This window comes from Notamacropus eugenii, chromosome 2 (assembly GCF_028372415.1).
Source record: "Notamacropus eugenii isolate mMacEug1 chromosome 2, mMacEug1.pri_v2, whole genome shotgun sequence".
In the NCBI taxonomy this organism is placed as follows: Eukaryota; Metazoa; Chordata; class Mammalia; order Diprotodontia; family Macropodidae; genus Notamacropus; species Notamacropus eugenii.
In genome coordinates, this window is record NC_092873.1 from 54,143,136 (window position 1) to 54,166,564 (window position 23,429).

The 23,429-nt window shown below is 44.5% G+C and overlaps 2 protein-coding genes and 1 long non-coding RNA gene across 21 annotated transcripts in view; 1 reads left to right on the forward strand and 2 right to left on the reverse strand.

The window, feature by feature from the left end:
* YEATS2 (YEATS domain containing 2) overlaps positions 1-5,393 on the reverse strand; it is a 108,456-nt gene extending 103,063 nt beyond the window's left edge. For 2 of the 10 annotated variants that reach the window (XM_072640344.1, XM_072640343.1), the window contains exon 1: positions 5,216-5,379. The gene's annotated coding sequence lies outside the window, so the exon portion shown is untranslated. Of the gene's footprint in view, positions 1-3,934; positions 4,148-4,835; positions 4,939-5,215 lie in introns of those variants that run through there. The other 8 variants (XM_072640342.1, XM_072640337.1, XM_072640338.1 and 5 more) reach the window with 7 other exon arrangements.
* LOC140525199 (uncharacterized) overlaps positions 4,285-23,429 on the forward strand; it is a 30,018-nt gene continuing 10,873 nt past the window's right edge. Inside the window, exons 1-4 of one of the 5 annotated variants that reach the window (XR_011973962.1) lie at positions 4,285-4,677; positions 14,645-14,766; positions 20,598-20,743; positions 21,117-23,213. This is a non-coding gene — a long non-coding RNA (uncharacterized lncRNA). Of the gene's footprint in view, positions 4,678-14,644; positions 14,767-18,213; positions 19,681-20,597; positions 23,214-23,429 lie in introns of those variants that run through there. The other 4 variants (XR_011973961.1, XR_011973960.1, XR_011973959.1 and 1 more) reach the window with 4 other exon arrangements.
* The window catches only part of KLHL24 (kelch like family member 24), a 48,870-nt gene continuing 34,076 nt past the window's right edge, over positions 8,636-23,429 (reverse strand). For all 6 annotated transcript variants that reach the window (XM_072640352.1, XM_072640349.1, XM_072640348.1 and 3 more), the window contains exons 5-7: positions 22,839-23,027; positions 21,323-21,511; positions 8,636-13,769 (exon numbers count right to left, since the gene is read on the reverse strand). In XM_072640352.1, the coding sequence (XP_072496453.1) occupies positions 13,569-13,769; positions 21,323-21,511; positions 22,839-23,027 (579 nt within the window). In that variant the 3' untranslated portion in view covers positions 8,636-13,568. The remainder of the gene's footprint in view (positions 13,770-21,322; positions 21,512-22,838; positions 23,028-23,429) is intronic.

Here is a 23,429-nt window from a genome sequence, read left to right on the forward strand (position 1 = left end):
ACATAGTGGTGGATCAGTGGAATATGTGAGGTATGCAAAACACAATAGTCAATGACTATAGTAATCTATTATTAGATAAACCAAAAGACCCTAGCTTCTGGGATAAGAACTCACTATTTAACAAAAACTGCTAGGAAAACAGGAAAATAGTATGGCAGAAACTAGGCATAGAGCATCTTCTTACTGGTACCCTACACCAAGATAAAGTCAAAATGGGTACATGATTTAGACATAAAGGCTGATACTATAAGCAAACTAGGAGAGCAAGGAATAGTTTACCTGTCAGATCTATGGAGAAGGGAAGAATTTATGACCAAAGAAGAGATAGAGAACACTATAAAATACAAAATGGATGATTTTGATTACATTAAACTGAAAAGGTTTTGCACAAAGCTAAAGCAACCATGATTAGAACGGAAGCAGAAAACTGGGAAAGAATTTTTACAACCAGTGTCTCTGATAAAAGCCTCATTTCTAAAATAAATAAGAATACAAGTCATTCCGCAATGGATAAATGATCAAAGAATAGAAACTGGCAGTTTTCGGATAAAGAAATTAGAGCTATCTATAGTCATATAAAAAATGCTCTGAATCACTACTGACTTGATTGAAATGCAAATCAAAACAATTCTGAGGTACCATATCACAACTATCAGATTGGTTAACATGACAAAACAGGAAAATGACAAATGTTGGAGAAGATGTGGGAAAATTGAAACACTAATGCATTGTTGGTGGAGTTATGAACTGATCTAACCATTCTGGAAAGCAATTTGGAACTATGCCCCAAAGAGCATAAAACTATTTGATAAAAACCTTTGATCCAGCAATGCCACTTCTAGGTCTGTATTCCAAAAAGATCATAAAAACGGGAAAAGGATTCACAAGTACAAAAATATTTATAGCAGCTCTTTTTGTGGTGACCAAGAACTGAAAATCAAGGGCAATGGCCATCCATTGGGGAATGGAGTAACATGTTGTGGTATGTGAATGTAATGGAAATGGAATGTGAATGTAATGGAAAGAAATGGAGGAGCAGGTGGACTTCAGAGAAACCTAGAAAGACTTATATGAGCTTATGCTGAATGAAATGAATAGAACAGGAGAATACTGTACACAGTGACAGCCACACTGTGTGATGACTGACTTTGACAGACTTAGCTTTTCTCAGCAATGCAAGGATCTAAGATAACTCTAAAAGACTCATGATAAAAATGCTATACACATGCAGAGAAAAAACTTTGGAGTCTCAACGCAGATGGAAGCATACTATTTGCTCTCCTTTTCTTTTGCTGTTTTGTTTCATGTCTTCTTTTTCATGATTCTAATTATTGTTTACATCATGATTAATGTGAAAACATGCTTAATATGAATGTTCAGGTAGACTGCATGCTATCCTGAGGAGGGGGGAAGAGAGGAAGGAGGGAGGAAATTTAAAACTCAAAATCTTATGGAAGTGAATATTGAAAACTAAAAATAAATTATTTTTTAAAGAAGTATCGTTCCTAGCACCTCCACTCCCCCTTCCCCCCATTTTTCTGCTCTTCTGTCACTGTTGATGTGGGAGCAGGGGAGACTGCAAAGGCCCAGGAACACTTTTTAAATTTTGGCTTCCTGGGTTGCTATGGCCAAAGAATTCACCACCTACTGGCCAGGGTGATAACAGCGCAAATCTTCCTACTTAGGGAGGCTGGTCATCAAGAGTAAACTCAAAGGTCAAGCTCCCCCTCAAAGCTACTCTGGTATGGTAGAACCTGCGGGAACTTGGGAAATCCTGGCACAATATGACCAGTGTAAGGAATGAGTGATACTGGCAGGGATGGGCCAGTAAGTAAGAACGTGAGAATATAAGAATAGATTTGTAAAGTACTTAGGACCTTTCCTAGCTTGTAGCAAGTGTTTAATAAATGATCTTTCCTTCCTAACACGTCTATGTATATACATGTCTACATACATATCATTTCACACCAATAAAAAAAACAATACTTTTGGAATCAGAAGAAAATACAGACTGTGATGAAACTTTGAATTAAACATCTCTAATAAAAGTATGATAGTAAGAATGTACATGAAATTGACACATATCAAAATATCAAAAACCACCTAAAAAACATCCCAAATCACTAACAGTAAAAGAAATTCTAAATTAAGAAGCTACCTTGTATACTGTATGCCAATCATGTTCACAAAGATGAAAGGAAACGGAAACTTATTACTGGAGAAACTGTGGGAGACAGTCACACTAAAGTACTGCTTGAAGGAACAACAGATAGATAGCTTCAACCATTTGGGGAAAAGCTGGAATTCTGGCAGTAACATTGTTTATACTACTGTCCCAGAATCTCATCACTACAACTACATTCCAAGGAAATTACTGACAAGAAAAAGGAGAGGTGGAAAATAACAAGTATTTATTGAGCACTTATATGTGCCAGGAATTGTGTTAAGTGCTCAATATCTTATTTGAAGTTCAGAACAACCCTGTGAGGATTTTTATTATAGATCCTGTGAGACTGCTATTATTTTATCCATTTTACAATTGAGGAAACTGAGGCAAACAGAGGTTGACCCAGGGTCTCACAGTTAGTAAGAGTCTGAGGCAAGATTTGAACTGAAATCTTCCTGATGGCAGCTCAGCACTATCTCCACTGCCCCAATAAGGAATTCAAAGAAGCTTGGGAAGATCTGTGGGAACTGACATCAAGCTATATGAACAGAATCAAAAGAACAAGATACAGTATGTCTACAGCAATGTCACTAAAAAGAAATCAAACTCCCTGTAACTGAAAATCAAATGAAGATCCCAGAGAACAGACAAGGACATGCTGCCCCTTTGTAGGACCAGAAGAACACTACACGTGATTGTAAGAGTATAAAGTCAACACTGAGAGGCTCCCAAATTCTGCTTCATTATATGTTAATGGTTTTTAAGAAAACCTTCAAAAATCAAAACAAAAATGACACCCAAGATTTCCAACATGGGAGCCTGCGAGTGGTGGTGTCCTTGGGGAGCCCATTGTACAGAGCATGAGATAAGTTCAGTTTCAGGCAGGACCAGATCACAGTGGAGATGTCCCCCAGGGCAACTAAAGTTAGGAGGCTGGGACCTGGAGGATCCATCAGGCCTGACCGTGCAGTGTGCATCAGGGTAAGAGTTATAAGTCATAGGAGTAAATGAGATTGCCAAGGAACAGTGTTTAGACTAAGAAAAAGGCCAAGGACAGTACTGCTGGGGAAAAGGTGGCCACAGGAGAGAAGAAACAGCTGCCAGAAGAGCCCCGGGCGGCATCCAGAGTCTCTGAAGTCAACAGGCAGGGCATCCAGAAGAGAATGGACAAGGTGACCAACAGGAGCCAATATTTCAGGAAGGTGAAAAAACAAGACTGAGGACAGTTGGTGACTAGGGAGAAGTGAGACCTGTGAGAAGAAATGGCAGGGGAGGGCATCAGACTGCAAAGAGCCAAAGGGCAAGGTGCAAAATCAAAGGACAGAGGAGAGATTATTTCCAGCATGACTAGATGGTACAGAGAGGTCTCCTTAAGGTCCTGGGCATATTATACATATATCGACTCTAAGTTTTAAACCTAAAATTTTCAGATAGATATTTGTCGACCATGGCACTACTCTTCTGTTACTTATCTCTTGCACTGTTATTTAAATTAGACGTAGATCATCTAATAATGTACAGTATATTATCTGTGACACGTTAATACATAATATTCTGTACGTTTAATGCAACATATAAATGACGCGTATACACATTCATAAACACACGTATAAAATCTCCCCATTTAAGTAAGTTTCCCCATTCCAGGGGGCTGAATGCCCTCCTGGGCAGCCCACCCATGGTGAACACTCAGGCAGTTTTAGGTACAGAAACCTAGCTACGACATCCCACGTCTAGGGTGTTTGCCAGAATCAATCAAGGATTTACAGCGCACTGACGAAGCTGGCCCGGCCTGGAAGGCTCGGCTCCGGCCCATTCCGCTGGGGGCTAGGCCAGTCACTTCACCTCTGCAGAAGATGCCATCTACCTAAGCGGACGGGATTTTCTCCCGGGAGTCCCCAGCCCAGCCCAGCCCAGCCCGGCCCAGCCCGGCCCAGCCCGGCCCGGCCCGGCCCGGCCCAGCTCCAGGAGGAGCCCTCGCACTCCGGGATAACGCTCCAAACGCCTTAGAAAGGCCCAGGACAGAAGCGCTCACGCTGAACAAAGGTGTCAGGTTTCCCAGCCCCGGAGCCAACGGGTGACGAGGGGCGGGGCGGGGCGGGGCGGGGGGGGGGGCAGCCAGCTCCAGGCCCCCCCCAGAAGCCCCCACCCCCATCACCAAGCCCACGCAGACCTCACCTCTCGGGAGCCCTCCCCTCTCCGGCTCTGGGAGATGGGCAGACGGGAGACCCCATTTTACAGCCGAGGAAACTGAGGCCCGGGCCTCCCGGGCAGGAATGCGCGGGATTTGCCTTCGGGGCCCCCTCGGTCCACCCGCGCAGGTCCGGGGAGCCTCGATGAGATCTAACAATAACAGCCGCCGCTTAAAGCGCCTACAAATATGTCCCACGGAACCCTCACATCACTCGGGAAAGTGGGGGAAACGGAGGCCGGCAGCCTGGGGGACACCTGCCCACGGTCACGGACCAGGCGAGGCCGGAGCGGGATTGGAACTCGAGCCTCCCTCAAAGGTGAGCAAACCCACGGGAGCACCCCGCGCTGAGGAGCGTTATGCCCTTGGACCCCCTCGGGACTCAGTTTTCCCATCTGTAAAGGGGAAGGTGGGACTCGGCGGGAGCCGGCGGAGCTCGAGACAAATCCCAAGAGCGCCTGCCCTCGGGGAGCTTACCTTCTGGGGGGGGGAAGGGGAGGGGTCACAGGGCCGAGCACAGGCACGCTCGCGGAGACACACAAACACCGGGACCGCCCGCCCCCAGCCCCGCCTCCCGGAGGAGGGGGAGGGGCGCCGCCGCGCACGCGCACGCGCACACGCCCGCCCTCCCCCTCCGCCCGGACAATGGCTCCCGCGGGAGGGCGCGCGCGCGCCCAGGAGCAGGAGCACGCGCCGCCGCCCCGCGCACGCGCGGAAGCCAGAGCAACAGCACGCGTCACCGGGCTCCCCTCCTTCCTTCCCCCCACCCCCGCACACGCACCCCTCCTCTCCCCCCCGCCTCCTCGCGACCCCCGGGCCCCGGACTCCCTCGCACTGTCCCCTCAGAGGGTACTCACCCTTGGATGAGTGCGAGGCCAGAACCCCGCGGCCGGAGCACGGCAGACGCAGGGCGGAGAGGCTACTTAGACCACGCCCCGCCACGAGGCTCCCAGCTCGGCGCGGCGCCCGACGGGAAACGAACTGCGCGGCTCGGCTCGGCCCGGCCCGGCCCGGCCCAGCCCGCTCCGGACGTCACGCGCGCGGAAGGGCGCGCGCTCGGCGGCGGCGGCGTCGGCGGCGGCGCTCGGGCCCCCAGGGGGCGGGGCCGGGCCGGGAGCAGGCGCGAGGAGCGGGGGTGGGGAGCGAGGGTGGGGGAGAGCAGAGCTGTGAGAGCGCTAGCGGTGCCCGGCAGGGGGCGCTGCAGCCCCAGGCCGGGCTCCGTTTGGGCTCGGAGGCCGGAAGTCCACCGCAGCGTGTGTGTTTTAAGCGCCTGCTGTATGCGGGGCTCAAAGGAAGGCGAGGGCTCTGCCCTCTGGGAGCTCGCGGTACAATGGATGAAGCCTTTATTGAGCGCCTACTGTGTACCGGGCACCGCGCCTGGCGCTTCCCCTAAGGCGCCCCGGCTGGACACAGACGAGGGAATCTTCCTCTTGGGACGGGGCCAGGCGCCTCGGAGGAGGTGGATCCTCCCCCTGCCACCCCCAGACCCGCAGCCCCCCGAGCCCTCGGGGAAACACCAGCCCCCCATTCCAAGGGGGAGCTGATGGCACGCGTCCCGAAATGAAGGAAAACCGGTGAAAACCGCTGGGCCGGTCTAGACGGGCCCGTACACGCCGGAGGGCGAGAACGTGGCAAAGCGCCCTCCGCGGCCGCCCGGTGCCGATGACCAGGCCCGCGAGGCCCCGCCGTGCCCGGACAGCCGGGGCCTCGCCCCATCTCCTCCGCCTGCCCTAGGGCCCGGCCGCGCCCTGCGCTCGGGGCCCCTTCCCCCGTCCGAGCCCGCCCCGGCGTCTCGGTCGGGAAGCAGCCGCCGCGGGCCTCGTCCTGCCGGACACCGGCACCTTCATCCGCCGCTTCTTAGGCGAAGCCTCGCAGCCGCCCGTGACAGGCCCCTCCCGCCCGGGCCCCCGTAGCGGGCATCAGAAGGCTGCCCACCCCGAATGCCACGAGATGAGCATTCTGTTTGGTTCAGTCTTGGAAAGTGCAGACAGGAAAAGGCTGTTCTAAAGACAGACGGAAATGGCAGCGGTGCGCCCCGAGGAGCTGGAAAAGCCTGCAGGTCAGATTTGGACCCTCAACCTCCAAGCCAGAGGGGGGAACCTGCAGCCTTGAGGCCTTCTGGGGCCTTCGGAGGAGGCCAACCTTTACAGGACACATCCTTTGGTTAAGGGGATTTGTTCCGGGAAGTCTGGATTCGGCCACAGGACTCGAGGACCTAGAGGGCCTCCTGTGGGTCTCCAGCCCTGCTCCGGCTCCTTCCGGGGCCCGGGATGGCTGATGCAAAGGTCCAGGCGGCTGGACACTTTAGTTCCCTCAGTGGAAAAAGATGACTCACCAGTCAATTTGGTTATCCCTAATTCCATCCAACCCCAGCTCTTCCCTTCCCTTTGCCAAGGAACCCTCTGGTCTTAATTTGGTTAAATAGCCTCTTTTCCCTCCTGTTCCCCCCCGCCCCCAAGAAAATGAGGCGTGGAGTGACTCAGGGAGAAGGTGGTTTATATACTAAGGTTTCACAGGATTTACAGCTGTGTATGACACACAAGGCACTGGAGGCTTAGAGCAGAAATGGTCAAATTAAGTACCGGAGCTGGGACTCAAACCAGGTCACGACTCCAAATCTAGTGCTCTTGTATTATACTACAGCTGAATAAATGAAAAAGCATATATTGTTATACAACACACGTTGGCTTAGCTAGGGAAGAAAGAGAAAGGAAAAAGAAAGGGAAAGAGAAAAAAGATGAGGAAGGAAAGGATGGAAAAGAGACAGCCAGATCCTGCTCTCAATTAGGAAAGTCACTAAAAATGTCAGCTGAAAAATGGGTGGCTAGGCCTCTAGTCCCTGGGGACAGCAGGTCAAATGGGACAGCCCTGGGAGTCTGGAGGATGAAGGTGCAGACTGGATGGTGAGGTCTGGTAGACCAGAGCCAGATGGAAAGGCCGAGCTGGGGATTCAAGATCTCATTGTGGTTTGGTTCCAAGCCCTCGGGCTGGGTAAGAATGGCACAGAGAAAGCCGGGGGTTCAGTGACGTCGTTTATCCCTATTTGCTCAGTAATAATGCCTATGCTTTGCACACATCAGGGTCTTCAGCTTTTGCTGAATTTTAATTTTCCTGTACTCAGTCAGATCAGACCTTTTATGTCCAAAAATAACAGGCTGGGCTGCCGTGCAGGCAACATACTTTAAACTGAGGGGGCTGCTTCTGCCTCAGGTTAGCTGACCTTGGTTGACCCCTTGACCAGCTCCCTTCAGCTCCAGATTCAACATGACTTGGCGCTGTTGATTCTTACTGGCAAAAGGCAGTTGTCTCTCTTTAATTTTTCAGAATGTCAAGCACAAAAGTATTAGTTTTATCAATATACATATTTATTGATTCTTTTAAGTCAGGAAGAGGGGTGGAAAATGCAGAAATCACCCTAAAAACCATTTGCTGCTAGACAAATTGCTTTCCAAAATACTTGATGTTTGGGGGGGGTGGCAGCTCTTTTGATGCCCAGTGAAGGCCAAGAATAGGGTGACTAAAGAAAGCTACAGCCTCTAAACCAAATGAAATAACATGTAAAGCCCTAAAGACATTTTAGCTGTTATTAATGGTCTTTACATTAATTAACCAAAGAACCAACCTCCTGGTGTTGAACTACTGCTTGGGTGGGCTGCTCTAAAATGGTTTCATGGCCACCATGTCTGGGCTCAGAACTTTTCCAGCTTAGACAACCCTTTCGGCATTCAGGCTTAGTTAATATAGCCTCTGAGGAGGTTCCAACCAAGAAGTTCCCTCGTTTCCCATTACACACATCAGAACATTGACTGGTCAAATAACGGGAGTGGAAAGGCATGATCATCCACAACCCATTATTTAGCCCAGAATATTTAAAACACTATAAATTCTTAAGCTTAAAATATCAATTTTTCTTCCAGCAGAATACTTTCTAAGTGTAAGTAAATGATGTAATTTCCCAGAACTGTTCCCTGTGCTTTCATATCTCTGCTCTGAACAGTGTGATGACAGATAAAATCAAGTTTATTCTAAATTGATACAAAAGATGCAGCTGAATATTAACTTTAAAAGCGCAGGTTAGGAAAAGGCCAAAGGCTTATTTCACAACTAACCCATCACCCACAGGGTCTAGCGTTAGAGGCTTTCCTGTAAGATAGCACAGAGTGGGCTACTTTGTGTTAATCTTCACTCTTCCAGACTTATCACAAAATCCACATTTGTAAGGAGCCTCAGAGGTTTATTTGAGAGATATTTCTGTGAAGAAAAACTTACTGCAAACAGAAGTTAAAAGATAAAATTTATTAAGTACATTACATTTTTTAGAATTTGAAGAAAACTTTGCAAGTACATTGAAATAGAACACAAGTACAGAGGGGCTACAACAGAACCTTAAAGACACCGAAATACAAGGTGATCTTTCTCAATGCTGAGGCACCCCGGAACTCCAAACTGACAATAAAAACGGCCATCACTGCTCCGGACTCCCGGCGAGGCTGCACTTGTGTCCAATCGGATAACTTGTTTTTACCAGTTAACCCCTAAAAAAGGATTAGCTCAACAGTTTTTAATTTTCCATAAATAAATTGGCAAAAAGTAACAGCTTTCAAGAAAGATGAAAAGAAAATCCTAGTGAAGGATGGTGCTAACGTATAGTGAGATGGCAAAAAGAAAATTAGTGGATGTAATTTCTTGATATGCAAGTATAACCTCATGTATTTCAAATGAAATTTTATCAGATTAGGAGGTTATCTCAATGTTGTAATAAGCACCTTGGTCTGAAGACAGAAGAGAAATAAAACCACCCATGACATTCTGCCAAGCAATTGTTAGAGTACTGCTTAATACGCAATCGAAGGAATCCCTGGAACTAAGATGCGACCAATTAATATATTTGAAAGCTATGGAAAACGCAGGAACCAAAGAGAAATCAATCATAAGCCTTAGGCCACAGCAGCTTCAGAGAAGTAAATTATCACTATTTAAAGTGTTCTCATTTTCTCCCATTTTGCCTAGTATTCACTACACAAATTAAAAGGTGGGGAACCTTGTTTGCACTACAGGAAACAAATATGATATTTACCTAAAGCAATTATTGTGTAGCTTAAGAGTACAGTATGTGAAACAACTAGAAAACATTAGGCACATCCAGCAAATTCAGGCACAATTATTTCTGAAACACGAAAATTCAATTCAAACATTTATTAAGCACCTACTATGTGCAAGGCACCATGCTAGGTGTTGGGGACACGTAGACATGAAAATGACAAAGTCCCTGCCCTACTAGGGATTACAGTCTCTTTGGAAAAAGAATGTAAAATAAGTTACTATACACTTGTGACTGTCATTTCCATCATCTATCACTTGATCATCCTGAGCACTAGAGTATCCTGGTAATCACACAAAATGAAAAACATTCATACCAAAAAAAAAAAATTCCCACACTTCAAAAATATTATCTAAATAAGTACGAAGAGATAAACTACTCTCCTAGTTTTTTTGGAATTATCAATGGATTCACTCTCTCCTGGCTCATGTGGTCTCTGGCACCTAGCATTCTGAAGTGATATGGTTCAGTTGGGCCAAACTGCCCCTACATTAATTACTGTACCTACTCAACTCATTTATTTAACTAAAGGACTAATGAGGTGAGTAAACATGGACTTGGTTTCTAATGACTTGGCTTAAAATACTTTTAAACTAACATGTTCCAATAGGCTAATGTTGAGAGAGTGATATTAACTCCTGCTAAGATAGCAACTAGCTCCTTGCCTTTTCACAAAGGCTGCCCTACAGTAGCCTTTAACAGACATCTAAGATTCTCCTTTGACTCAACACAGACAGCAGATTATCTTCCCCTCTGAGAAAACTGTCTGAGGTCAAAGATGCCTTTTGCACAGACGAGCCTCAAGAAGCTTCCTCACACACCCCACACCATTCAGCCTCTACTTTTTCTCATGAGTTAGGACAAAACAAAAATATGGGCCCAGTCCTTAGACTGGGCCCTCACAGCAAATTTTTATTGTCTATTGTCATTTCCAGACAACATAAAAAACCTGGTATGTAGATGGCCAAAAGTAAAGACTTTTTGTCATCATTTCCTGAGTTTCACTGGGCATTTGACAGTAGAACTAAACAGGGGAACTAGATGGTGATTGCTAGTAAAACAGAATGCACCAAACGAGAAAGCCTTTTCTCTCTTTTAAGAGGAAAGAATGAATGGTAAGCCACTGCCTTAAAGCCTAGAATTCTGAGAATAACTAGTGACAAAAGCCTAAATTTGAATGGGACAAATTAATTTCCTCCCCAAGTATTTTTCTTTCTTAAAAACAAAGTAAAAAAATTCTCCAAATTCTTGTAACATATCTGAGTTTTTAAACTTTACCAGGCTTCTGGAGATCCAAAAGGTGGCCCACTCTATGCCCATTCCAAGGAGGATGGGAAAGGGGGGGGGGGGTTCCTAAAAATGAAGAAGGACCCATCAGTGGTACCAGGCAGGCAGGCACCCTTAACAGGAGCTACTGAGTCTCTTTAGTGGGAGAAAGCCCAAAAATGTCTCTGCTGTTGTAACACCCGGAGAAGAAAGCCTAATATTTAAATGCTCTTGTATCTACTGATACTGAAAATAAGTTCACTGAACTCCTCCCTCTCCTATGTAGCAGAACTAAGTAAGCAGAACACAGCACTCTCGCTCTAAGCATCCCTCCTCCTGACTGGTTTGACCTTGCGATGGAATCTTCCAAGTAGCTCTTTGTCATAAAGATGGTTGTCACCTCCCTTTCACATATCCATAGTTCACATGGAAGACACCTGGTAAGAAAAAAAAAATGCTCTAAGAGGTAAACTCATTCTTTTCTATTTTATTTAACTGGAGTCCACACAAAATCCTCCTGCCTTTCACCATGACAGATGGCTAAGAATGCTTCTTCACATACAAGCGTGTGTGTCCACATGAGCAACAGATATGAAAAACCCCTTAACAGCACAATGCCAATACAAATGCAATCTTTACCATTAACCTAAGCAGTACCTCAAATGTCTGCACCAATAGGTGGCAATTCTCTGTAGCTGATTGGTTTCACTGAGGATGACACATAATCCTCGGACATTTCACACAATCAGTTGGGTCGCTAGCTCAAAAATAACAACTTCATCTAAATTCACTGGGATAAAAAAATACTAATTCTCCGTAGTCTTTTAGTTGCTAGTTTGGAAAATAACTTGTTATGTTACAAAGTTTCAGGCATTGATCAAGGAAAAAGAAATCACACACTGGAAGGAGCTTGAGTCTCTACCTCTACAATGCAGATCTTGTCCCTTAGAACATCATGGCACGTTTATTACTAAAGTCGGCGCAGAGAAAGGTTTAAAAATGAATGCATAATTGTTACAAAATCCATGTTAAACAGGTCATAGACAAAAGACAAAGAGGCTTGACCACAAAAGTCATTTATCTGCAGAAAAACATTTCGGTATCAAGTGCCTTTATTTACAGATGGGCACCAATTTACAAATACACATAACAATGCAAATGAATCCCTGTATTGCTATCTTCGATAATATTATGTACACAAGAAATTATACAGCAGTTAAGTACAAGCAGAAATTCTTTGCTAAACTATGAGGGTACATTTATCCCTTAATTTCAGTTTAAATGTTTCCTGTTGTAACTCAGGCTAAAAGCCTGTTTCGCACTTAATTTCTCTAACGCTCCTGGATGCCTTCTTCAAAGCATCTTGTGATCTGAGAAACATCTTAGAGAGATTTCCAGGGAAGGGTCTTTTTGTTTGGGTGGTCTTTGCTCTAATACATTTGCAGGGTCTCCTTTGTATAGCAAAGAGATGCACAGGATTCAGTTTCTAGCTAAGTATGAAAGAGCAGGTTGTGGAAAACAAATGTTTGTACCCTTCTAAAATAAGTGAAACAGTCCTGCACTCTATGCTTTCTGATAAGAGCTCTATGGGTATTGCCATGGATGGAACACGGCTCCCCAGAATGCAATGCAAGCACTCCTCCTTCAGTGAAAGCTAGTTGGAGATTAGCCAAGAAGTACTGGAGGAAAGGACATGGTTTTAGGGGAAGCTGACATTTGACCGGTGGTGGGAAGAAAGGATGCATAAAGATGACACTGACCTTTAAATCAAGGTCCTTTTTTTTTTTTTGGCTAAATTCATTATGAAAACATGACCCACTGTCATGAGTGGTCCCTGAATGTGAAGAGGGGCTTTCCCCTCAACGGGAGTGGCAATACTTTGCAGCTAATGAAGATCCCACTAAGATCCGTCCTCCCACCCCCAGAAGCTGGATCCTCATCAAATGAAGGTACCCATTTGTGAGATGAAAGCAGTTCTTGACCATGTAGGCCCACTTCAGGAAAATGAGCAGCTCCTCTGACCTCCAAGGTCTCTTCCAGAGCTAGAAACAGTCCATCCCAAGAACCACTTACTACGGTTCTCCTCGACAGGAGACACTGGGTTATTTTCCTTTCAGGGGTTTCATTACTTTCGAAATGAATTGGCCCATGTTTTCTGGCCTTCGGGGATTACATCTACGAGTCTCCCCAAAAAGAGCAGTTCTTCATCACGATCGCCATGCCGGTATGGCGCCTCTCGGGCATTCATCAAACTGAACCAATCACCAAATTTCCATCCATAAGAGAGAAAAAAGATTCATTAATAAAACTTTTTATTTTACCTACTTTCTTGTGACGTAAGATATTTTTTTGAAGAAAGGCTTAAGCACTGAGTGAACCAATGTAGGCAAGCTGAACAAGGAAGCCCTAGGCAGCTTTCCTCCAGAATGAATGTCACAATTAGGCACATACAGTCTAAGGGGAACAGACTGAGAATGAAGCGACTATTCACAAATGGTGCAAAGCTATGTAGGAAGACTGTGCAGTCTACACAGCCCTACCAATACCTGTAAAGGTTACCTCCCCCCAAGGCCTCTCTTGGGAAAAGAGAGGGAACATCAGATCATTGTTGCCGCCAGTCGGAGTCCTGACAACCAGTAAGGCTTTGGACGCTGTGCTATTATTTACAGTTTGGAGACGGGCACTGACCCAGGTCAGCGAGGCACAGGAACTCTCTTCTTTGCTTATAACACATAAAAACCAAACACCAGAAACCTTGAGCGTCTGTTTGGGGCCCTTGGAAACATTTCCATCTGTGGTGGAAGCCACGGTGGCGGCAGCCGTTACTCCACGGCTTCCTGGCTTTACAATTTAAAGCACTTTTCATTGTATCTGTGAATAGTCACGCAGCCGTGATAGGACACTGGCCGTGGCATGGCAGCCACCCCGGTGATGATGCTGGTGGCAGGATCGTAACAGAGAATTGTGTCTGTCGCTTCTCCATTTTCCCGTCTTCCACCCAGGATGTAGATTTTGCCATTACAGACAGACATTCCACAGTTTTCCTGTTTAATCAAGTATGTGAAGAAAAAAATGAATTATTCAAGTAGTTGTGGCTGGAAGCAGAAGTGTGCCACAGATAATAACAATACTGAGCACTTACACAGCAATTTAAGGTTTGCAAAAAAGCAGGCTCACCTGAGAAGTAGGTGCTGTTATTATTCCCATTTTACAAATGGGGAAACTGAGGGGAAAAGAATTTATGGGAGTGCCCAAGCTCACACAGCTAGTAAGTAAATGAGGCAGGATTTGAACTCAAGTCCTTCTGACTCTAAACCCAGCGCTTTGTGCACTCTTATCCCCTTTGCTATCATTCTGCTACTTGATTACTAAATATCTGATTGAAAATTTTATCATTAAAACCTATGGCAATTCTCTCATATATTTCTAATATGCAATTTATAAATATATATTATTAATAATATACAACATAGAATTTGTTTTTTCAAACAAAGCTTAGAAGTTAATTTTCCATACTTAGTCTCAAAGAGTATGCTGAAATTCAAACAAAGTGTGTCTGAGTGTATAAAAAAGCAGTGGGACTGTATCTTAGCATCCACTGGAGAGACACACTCACTAGCAGACCAACTTTCTATTGCTAAGCAAGACTATTAAAATTACTATGTGACGCTGGACAAATTATCACTTTATCTGTGCAAATTTAAGACTATCACTTTCTTCCTCAAAAGAGGTTATCTATTTAAAATATTAAAAATAAAAATATTACTTTCAAATGAATTTGGATCATTACATCCTTGTGTATTTGCCAATTTCATTACATGATAAAATCGCTAAATTTATATATAGTCAATGCCCAATGTCAGCTAGATCATAATGGAGTTCACTGAAACATGCTTTTCCTTCTTCTTGTGACTTCCAGTCTGTAAAGATTGTAGATGAGGATGAGCAGATAACTGTGTAGCAACTAAAGAAGCCAGAAGAAATGCTCCACAAGAGAAGGAAAAGAGGAAGGTGTGAAGAGAGAAGCCTTGGGGACTTTTGGTAAGCTGTGTCACTGTGCTGATGGGGGTGGGTGGATGTGTGTGGAAGTGTGTGGATGTGTGTGTTCACATATACACCACTTACTACGTGCTGGGCACAGGCACTGTGCTAAAATTATTGCATCGGACCCTCAACAACCCTGGCAGGTAGGTGCTTTTATAAACCCCATTTTACAGATGAGGAAACCAAGGCAGACAGTGGCTAAGTGACTCACTCACTTAGTCAAACCTTCCTAAGACCCTGTATTCTATACTACGTGCCACCTAGTGACCACTACATATAACTAAATCGTGTGTGTATACACATATATCTACATTTACACATTATACACATATACATGTCCACAACACACACATATTCATCATGTATATATAGAGACACACATGTATACACACACACAGATATATACATGTATTTGGTGGGAACAGCTATGATGTTTAACACAGGAAAGGTAAGGCCAGAGACCCTGGATGGGGACATGCTGTTTGGTGACCCAAGCCACAGGTTCATTGCTCATCCTTACAGAGATGGTGCAAGAGTGGTGAGGAGGCCACTGGAGGATGAACCTGCGCCCCCAGGTACCTTTGCTCTGTCACACTTGGTGGGCTGGGCCACTGAGGAGGTTTTAGAAGAGTCTTTTCATCTGGATGTCATATTCCCCACAATGGGATTTTACTTGAATGGCCATCTTGTTTGGTTTCATTTTATTAATTAAGAATCTGGGGGCTAATAGGTGTTTACCACAGGCCTAAAAGATTCTGAGGATCACTTTCTTCCCTGAATTACTCCAATTATGCCAATATTTATAACTCTGTAACATGCAAAGATAATGAGGAATTATATTTTATCAAACAAAGGCATTTAGTAATTGTGCTTTATCTCATAAGACTAATTAAAACAACAGCCTAACCATCTCTCTACACCTTCTATAGAAGGTTTTTCAGGGTACAAATTCCATACCTTTGAAGGTATTAAATTACTGGCAGTTTAAAGAATCTGTGAAATAAGACAGCATCTCCCTACTCTCCCACTGTTTGAAGTAATTCATCATTCCCTTAATACGCATACATGAGCCTTCTAGACCCAAGTTTATCCACTATGCCCATTACTAATAGCACTGTGTTCTTGTGAACATTTGACTAGGACACAAATTAAAAGTTGTTTTCAACACTAAGACAAATTATCGTTACTGGCAGCGTTTCCCACGTGGGGATGGGGTAGGGGTGAGAAGGCCCCATGTGTAAGAGAGGACGGAGCATGGTGGGTGGGCAGAGCCAAGTGAGTCTGGGTTGGAAGAAGGATTGATAGAAGAGAGGGGTGTCAAGTATGTCCTGGGGCTGAGCAAGGAGAACCAATGCGGAGTGCAGAGGTCGGGGACGGAGGCAGCAGGGCTTGGTGGGCTCAGACTAATCACGTTATAGTGAATGTTTCAGAAGTGAGCATGGGGGTGGGGAGCAGGGTTGGTCTCCTATAAATGACTTCTAACCCAACCACTGGAGCAAGGCTATCCAGGGTGTGACAGTGCTCAATGAGGCCCCAAATCACATTCAGGTCATTAGACCCTAAGGTACTGGGGAGGACCAACTTCCACAACAGCAAAATGACTGAATCCAAAAGCTGTGGCATCATCGAAGCCACACTGGGCCCCAAGAAGAACCGTAAGGAGGCAGCCTAGCCTTGGTTACCAGCAGGAGGCTGGCTGCGGAGCCCTAGGGTGCATCATCAGAGACCAGGTGCTCTAAGACCCTGGCTATTTCTGCTCAACTGTCCGGGCTGTCAGGGATGGCTCAAGGTTGGGGGGAGAGAAAGGAGTACATACTGAGAAATGTAGGTAATGCAAAAACAAAGATAATAATAAAAGTGCATTACAAAAAACCAGTTCTTTAGGAAAAGAATTTAGTCTTAAAAATACAGACACCATATCCAACTTATATAGGGGCAGCAGTCTATACGTAAGTCAGGTGGTCCAGCACCTGGAGTTTTTTTACCTGAAAGAATAAGAGTGGGGAGGGAGAGGAAAGAAGGGAGGGAAGGGAAGGAAAGGGAAGGGAAGGAAGAAGAGGAGGCAGGAAAATGATCTCCTTGAAGAGGTGAGTCCTTAACCTCCAGGCTATGTGTATTTTCAGCTAAGAGAAGGCAGGACTTGTTCATAAAACCCCAGAGATGTAATAATAACCACAATAAGAGCAGCTGCCATTCAGTCTTTTAATTCGCCTACCTTCCTATTTGAGCTGCACTGAGGCAGGCACAGTGGGGCTGGGGTTGGGTGTAAAGTATTGTTTCTCCCATTTTTGAGAGAAGGGAACTGAGGTTTACAGAGGTGGCAAAGCCATGGAGACAATCACAGCTGGAGGGAAGAGACAAACCCAGCTTTGTCCTGACTCCAAATCCAGTATCCCAGTTAGCGCCCATGTTCTGGCTGATTTTAAGTGGTAGATTTTATCCAGATGGTAAAAAATACAGAGTTTGGTTAAGTTCTCACCCAGGGAAGGAATAGTGGACAAGAAAGAGATGTAGACTGAATAATAATAAGAACTGGGGACATGGTTAAGAATGCTAATTAACCGGAGTCAAATGGAGAGGGTCTCTAGAAAAGGGCTTTTAAGATCTAGCACTGGCTTCTCACTACTGACTATTTCTATCAATGATATGCACAAAACTACAGATGGAAGGGATAGCTCACATACTGGATGACAGCATTGGGAAATGAAGATGTCACAGGCTGGAATGTGGGGCTGAGCTGAAACTTAATAGGAAGAAAAAGGACTTGCTGGAGTGCCCCCAACCAGACACTAGCAGAGGTTTGGGGAAAGAGGGTTAAAAGTTACTTCATGTAAAGAAGGTGTGAGGGATGGACCTGGCAGTGAGCCAGCCCCATGAGTCAGTGGGTGATGGGACAACCAATGAGCTTCATGATCCGAGGCTACAGTCAGGACTGAGAGCCACTGCCCATTTTCCTCCTTCTCGTGGGCTGCAATTAAGCAAAAATGGTCCCATTTGGCATAAACAGAAAAGTCCGTGGTTCTCTAGGGCACACACTTTGGGATGAGATGGAAAGATTCTGGAAGCTAGTCAACCTTGACATTACTCACTTCCGGTGACCCATGGGAAAGGGAAAAAGTGACAGCACCAGAAAGAACTGACGAAGGCTTATAGAGGCTGGCAAAGACCTCTAGGACAGCAGAGGTAGTCTCTCACTCTTGCTGACTGCCAGGAGGACTGTCCATATGAGAACAGCAATTCTGGGAAGTAAACAGCTGACCAAGATGTTTTATGAGAATAAGGTTTAGAATCATTCAAATGATTCCCCTAAAACATAAAGCCAACCATGTCCCCTTCCTACTCAATAAACCCGTGTGGCTCCCTATGGCCTCCAGGAACAAATACAAAAATCCTCCACTTGGCATTCAAAGTCCCTCATAACCTATCATCCTCTTACCTTTTCAGGCTTCTCACACCCTACTCCCCAGTCCATCTCCTTGGATCCAGGGACACTGGCCTCCTGATTGATCTACGAACAAGACCCTCCATTTTCCAGCTCTGGCCTTCTATCTGGCTGACCCCCATGCCAGGGATGCAAATCCTCCTCAATTCTTCCTCCTGACCTCTCTGGCTTCCTTTAAGTCCTAACTAAAATCTCACTTTCTACAAGAAGCCTTCCCTCTGTTAATTATTCCCCAGTTTGTCCTACAGAGAGCTTGCTTGTACATATTTGTTCACTCTCGTCTCCCTCATCAGATGGTGAGCTCCTTGGGAGTCGGGCTCATCTTTGGCTTCTTTTTGTATCCCCAGCGTTTGGCACAGTGCCTGGTACATAGTAGCTACCTGAAAAATTTTTACTGATTTCCAGAAAAGATGGGCTCTTGCCAAGAGACAACATGTACTTGACAACAATCAGAAAGGACTTATTTTCACCTAGTCTTACAAATCTCACCAAGAGGGCTTTAAACTAAAAAAAGGAGGTGAGGTTTGTCCTTTGCCTGCCCACACAGATCTGCTAAAGTCAAGCATAGCAGGAGAGAGGGATCTGTAAATCCCTGGAGACAACATTCAAGAAGACAGCCAACAGAAAAACCCATGGCCTCTAATTCTAGGTACAAACAGCCAAGGAATGGAGGGTAAACAAGGAAAATCAGAAATCTTAATACAAAAAGGGCACTGTGACCTTGTTCATAACTGGAGAATGACATTGGAATAAGATAACTACATGTCAGACCTGATTCTAAACAAAAAGGAGAAACTGGTTACTAAAGAAGAAACAAGAACCACAGAGGCAAGTGATCATTTCAGTCTCTGAGGGAGGTACTGGGAGACACTGGGAGAAATTTCAAAGAATTAAGAGAAAGCATAAGTAGGAACCAAATAGACTTTTTCAAAGAAGCTGCCAAAAAATGATGCTCTGAAAACAAAAATAGAAATGATTCTGATGAGTTGGAAAAGGGCCTAAAATGATTGTACAGGAAGTTTATCAAGCAATACAAATTTGGAAAGGACCCATACAGAAGTTGAAAGCAAGGACAAATGTTTAGGGATAATATGGGCCTGCAAGAAGGGTACCCGAAGGTGTGAAGTCTAAAATAAGCTGAACCAGAAGCTGAATGCTAAGGATGGCTCAGAAGGGAGCTCCTTGGTTATGTTAGGGAAGAAGAGGATGAAAGAAGAGATTGGCTGTGATTTGGTGGGGGATGGCCACGAGGTCTAAGCTGTCAGAAGAGTCTGTGGCAAGTATCAGCTGAGCAGACAGCCATCTCCATCACCCTGGCAGGTCATCAAAGGCCAGGGCTAATCTCACTGCATCAGGACATACAATATCATTCTTTACAATTGGACACAATTCCAAGACTGGACACAATCGGAAAAAATAAAACACTATTTGCAAATAAACAAATAAATGAAGAATAAGCTTTTAGAAAATGTGACTGACTGTCTGACTTGGCCATGGCAGAAACAGACATCATGTATTCAGTGGACAGCTGGTCACCACAAAATTTCCCCTACACTACATACTACGTGGAAGTGAGATCTGGAGGTTTTTGTTTTTCTTGGCTGTAACTCCTGCAAAGAAAATACTGCTGGCAAAATCAAAGTCACTATCATTTCTACAGAGCCTTAAAGTTTTATAAAAGCATCTGCCTCATCACTCCTCTTGACAGTGCAGGAGGTCAGATCCAACAGTCAACAAGCAACCCAAGTCAGGACCCAAATCCAGGCTTCCTGATTCCAAGACTGGGCCTTTCTTCATGACATTATATTTTCCAAGCCCTAGAAAACAGTGAAGCCCGCAAAACGAGACCAATAACACTCAACAACCACACAAGAAAAACCATAATAAAAATGTCTATTGCCCAGGCTTTGGAAATTAATATAGATACCTGGAGAAACTGCAGAACCCCTAAATACATATATCCTGAATAGACACTGTATGAATGATGACCTAGCCCTAGAGCTAAATAGAAGATATAAGCTAGATTGCTTTTGGGAAACGTGAGTAGTGATTTTTAATAACCTTAAGCTTCTCCATGAAACAAAGGACCATTTTTTAAAAAACATAAATTCTCTTCCCATAATAATGTATTGCTCTGAGTTACAGATTACCACAGTCTCTGAAAAATTAAAGTTGTGAGTTCCCCAAGAACAATGAGGAGCATAAGAAAGGAGCACAGTACATTATCAGTTAAAAACTGGGCAAGAGAAATAGTAGAAAGGATCCTTCCATTCTGCTTCAAACTAGGTCCAAGGGTGACAGAGGATTCCCAATTAGAAAATGGGGAAACCCCGACAGTTCCTTGGCGCTAGTGCCACCCACTACAATCCCCATGTCCTTTTCATAGACCCCAAAGAGAAACATGTGTGAGCAGATGTCTGAGGAAAGAATTTGGAAGAACATGCACATTCAGGAATCAAGATGAGGAAGAGGAGCCAGCAAAGGAGGTGCAGAACAAACAGAGAGGAAAGAAGTGCGCCAGGATATTATCAGGTCAGACGTTTGGGGGAAAACGAATTTCAAGAAGGGGTTAGCAAGAAAACAGGGACATGAGAAGGAAATGTGGCAGTCAGAACACATAGAGAGGTGGAATGGGAGCCCTGAGCAGTAGCGGAAGGGAGGGCAAGGGCTTTGTTGGTGCTGGGTTTATTTTTAAAGAGGGGGGAAAGCGGAGCATGTAGTCAGAAGACAAGGAACTAAAGTGAAAGGGAAGGTACTTTAATTCCAAGAGGAAGGAGTGGGAAATGATGGAGCGGGCATTCTTGACCTGGGGACTTCAGATCCTGAAAGGCTAACATGCTTCATCCCACGTATTTGTTTCTATGCCTTTAAAAACATGGTTCTGGCTGCCACCCGAGGGGTCCAGGAGACAAAAATGGCAAAGATCCTAAGGGTCCCCAGAGCAGCAGCAAGGTAGAAGTGGAAGAGATCAGAGCAAGGGCTTCATCACAGCACTCGGTATATCTCTAGTCAAGAAGAAAAAGAAGTACACACACTTCTCCAATAAGAGGTCTCCTGAAGGAGTTCCAACAGACCCAGTTACTAATAATCATGGTTTTAGATTTTTTTTACCTGACGACTGAATGTGTTCTGTACATGCATCCAATAATCTTCAACTGGATCATAACAGTAGATGGTCTTGGTGAGCCCTCCAGCAACATAGATCAGATTATTTAAGGACACAGCTGTTATGCATCTCTTGGCAATGGGAATCGTGGCACGAAGTAACCAAGAGTTAGTTTCAGGGTCATAAGACTGAACCTGGTAAGATATGGAAACACATTTAATTAGGTACCTGAACCCTGGATTAAAAAAAAAAAGCCTTCATAAGAAGCACCCACAGAAATGAATTCTTGCCTTCTTTAACAAAGAAAATTTCAGAAAGCCAGACAGTTTAAGACATTTGAATAATGTAACATTTGTCCATTTGGAATGAAATGTTACAAGTTACTTAAAAGTGTACCAGGATTTTTGGGACACTCTGTATATACAGTCTCTCACGATAATACTCAAAGTTCCCAATTAGAAATGCTGCCAGAGAGCTGTATGGAATCAACAAACTATTGTACATTTACACCTTTTTCTTTTCTTCTTTGTAAATAGAAATGCTCTGTGTGTGTGCACGCGCACGTGTGTGCAGAATATGAAGGCCTACCACATATATTGTAATGTATACTTTTTTCCACAAAATTAATGTTTCAAAATCTTTCAAAACCAGTTACAGTTATCTTAAGCAACTGTAAGACATTCAACTCTTCAATCCACCATATTCAGAGAAACCCTGCTTTCTAGTGAGTTTTGAAGGTAGACAGCTGTTTTGTCCAGCCCAAATGGCCATGATGCCTGGATGAATGATGCTGACTGGACTACAGTTATATTGTATTCAACAACAATTCTTTTTCCAAAAATGATAGTTCCCATAAATATCATTTGGCTCTTGCTCAATCTGATTACTCTGACAGATAACTTTCTGCCAACAGAAGCATGTGGTTTTCCAAAGTATCTGGTTACTCTTCCAAGTTTCTTTTGCTGTTTCCTCCCCTTCTAAAAATTCCTCATAGTACTTACTCTACAGGCTACTTGCTCCCTTGTCTGCAAACCACACAGCCCGTATTAAACAGCCAACCTGTTTCTTGAAGACAGATTTTGTGAGCTCTATAGAAAAACCCCAATAACATTTTTAAAAAGGATATTTGCACAGCCCCATTCCGAAAAGTTTGACCAAACTGTGACTAGCAAGCTTCTAGAAATGGAAGAGAAAACACTTGTCGCCCCATCCCCCCATTATGTTGGGTGAATCTTCTGTGGAGAATTTAAGGAAGAGGACATGGATGAGAAGTACACAGCACTCGAGAGAGGGAAAAGGTTATATTGAACCCACAGACCCATCAGTGTCACCAAACTAATTCCTGGCTCATTTAGAAAAGGAATAATTCCACGAACACAGTACTAGACAGTATTTAAAAAACCTTTTCCGTTAAGAATTTAATTGATAAGCATTTTGTATTAATGTTCTTATCTAGTGATCGATCTATTGATCTAGCTGACTCAGCAGTTTTAGTTAAGAAGAACACAAAGGCTTGCTTACCTTATCTGAGCAAGTGTTATCATCAGGCCCTCCGCCAATCACAAACAACTTGCCGATGCAGCTGGCCACCGCTGGGGAGCTCACAGCTTCTTTGAGGGGAGCTACTTCGGTCCACCGATTTGAAAATGAATCGTAACACTCGACACTGCTGAGTCTGTTCTGACCATCATAGCCTCCAACCACATAAACCTGTGTTTACAACACACAGAAATTGGCGACATCTATCTGATAGCAAGTTTAGCCAAAAGCCACTACTGGGATTAGTTGCACATAATCAATCATTTTTTCCCCTTGGAAAGATCTCAATAATGATGAATGGCCAATGATTACAGGAAGTTTAGCTTAAATATTTAAATTAAAAGTCACTTCATGTTACTTTCAATGTTTTTATCAATATCTTGTTTTTATATCACCTCCACATCTGTCTATCAAAGCCTTGCTACTCAAATGAATTTTCTAGTATCCTCTGAACTACACACAGTACCCAGCACACAGTAAAGACTTGCTACACTCTTGATTTGAAAATTTGGTGCTTCTGAGATAAAACTGACCCGACCCCATCCCAGCCCACCCTACAGCATTTCAGGCCTT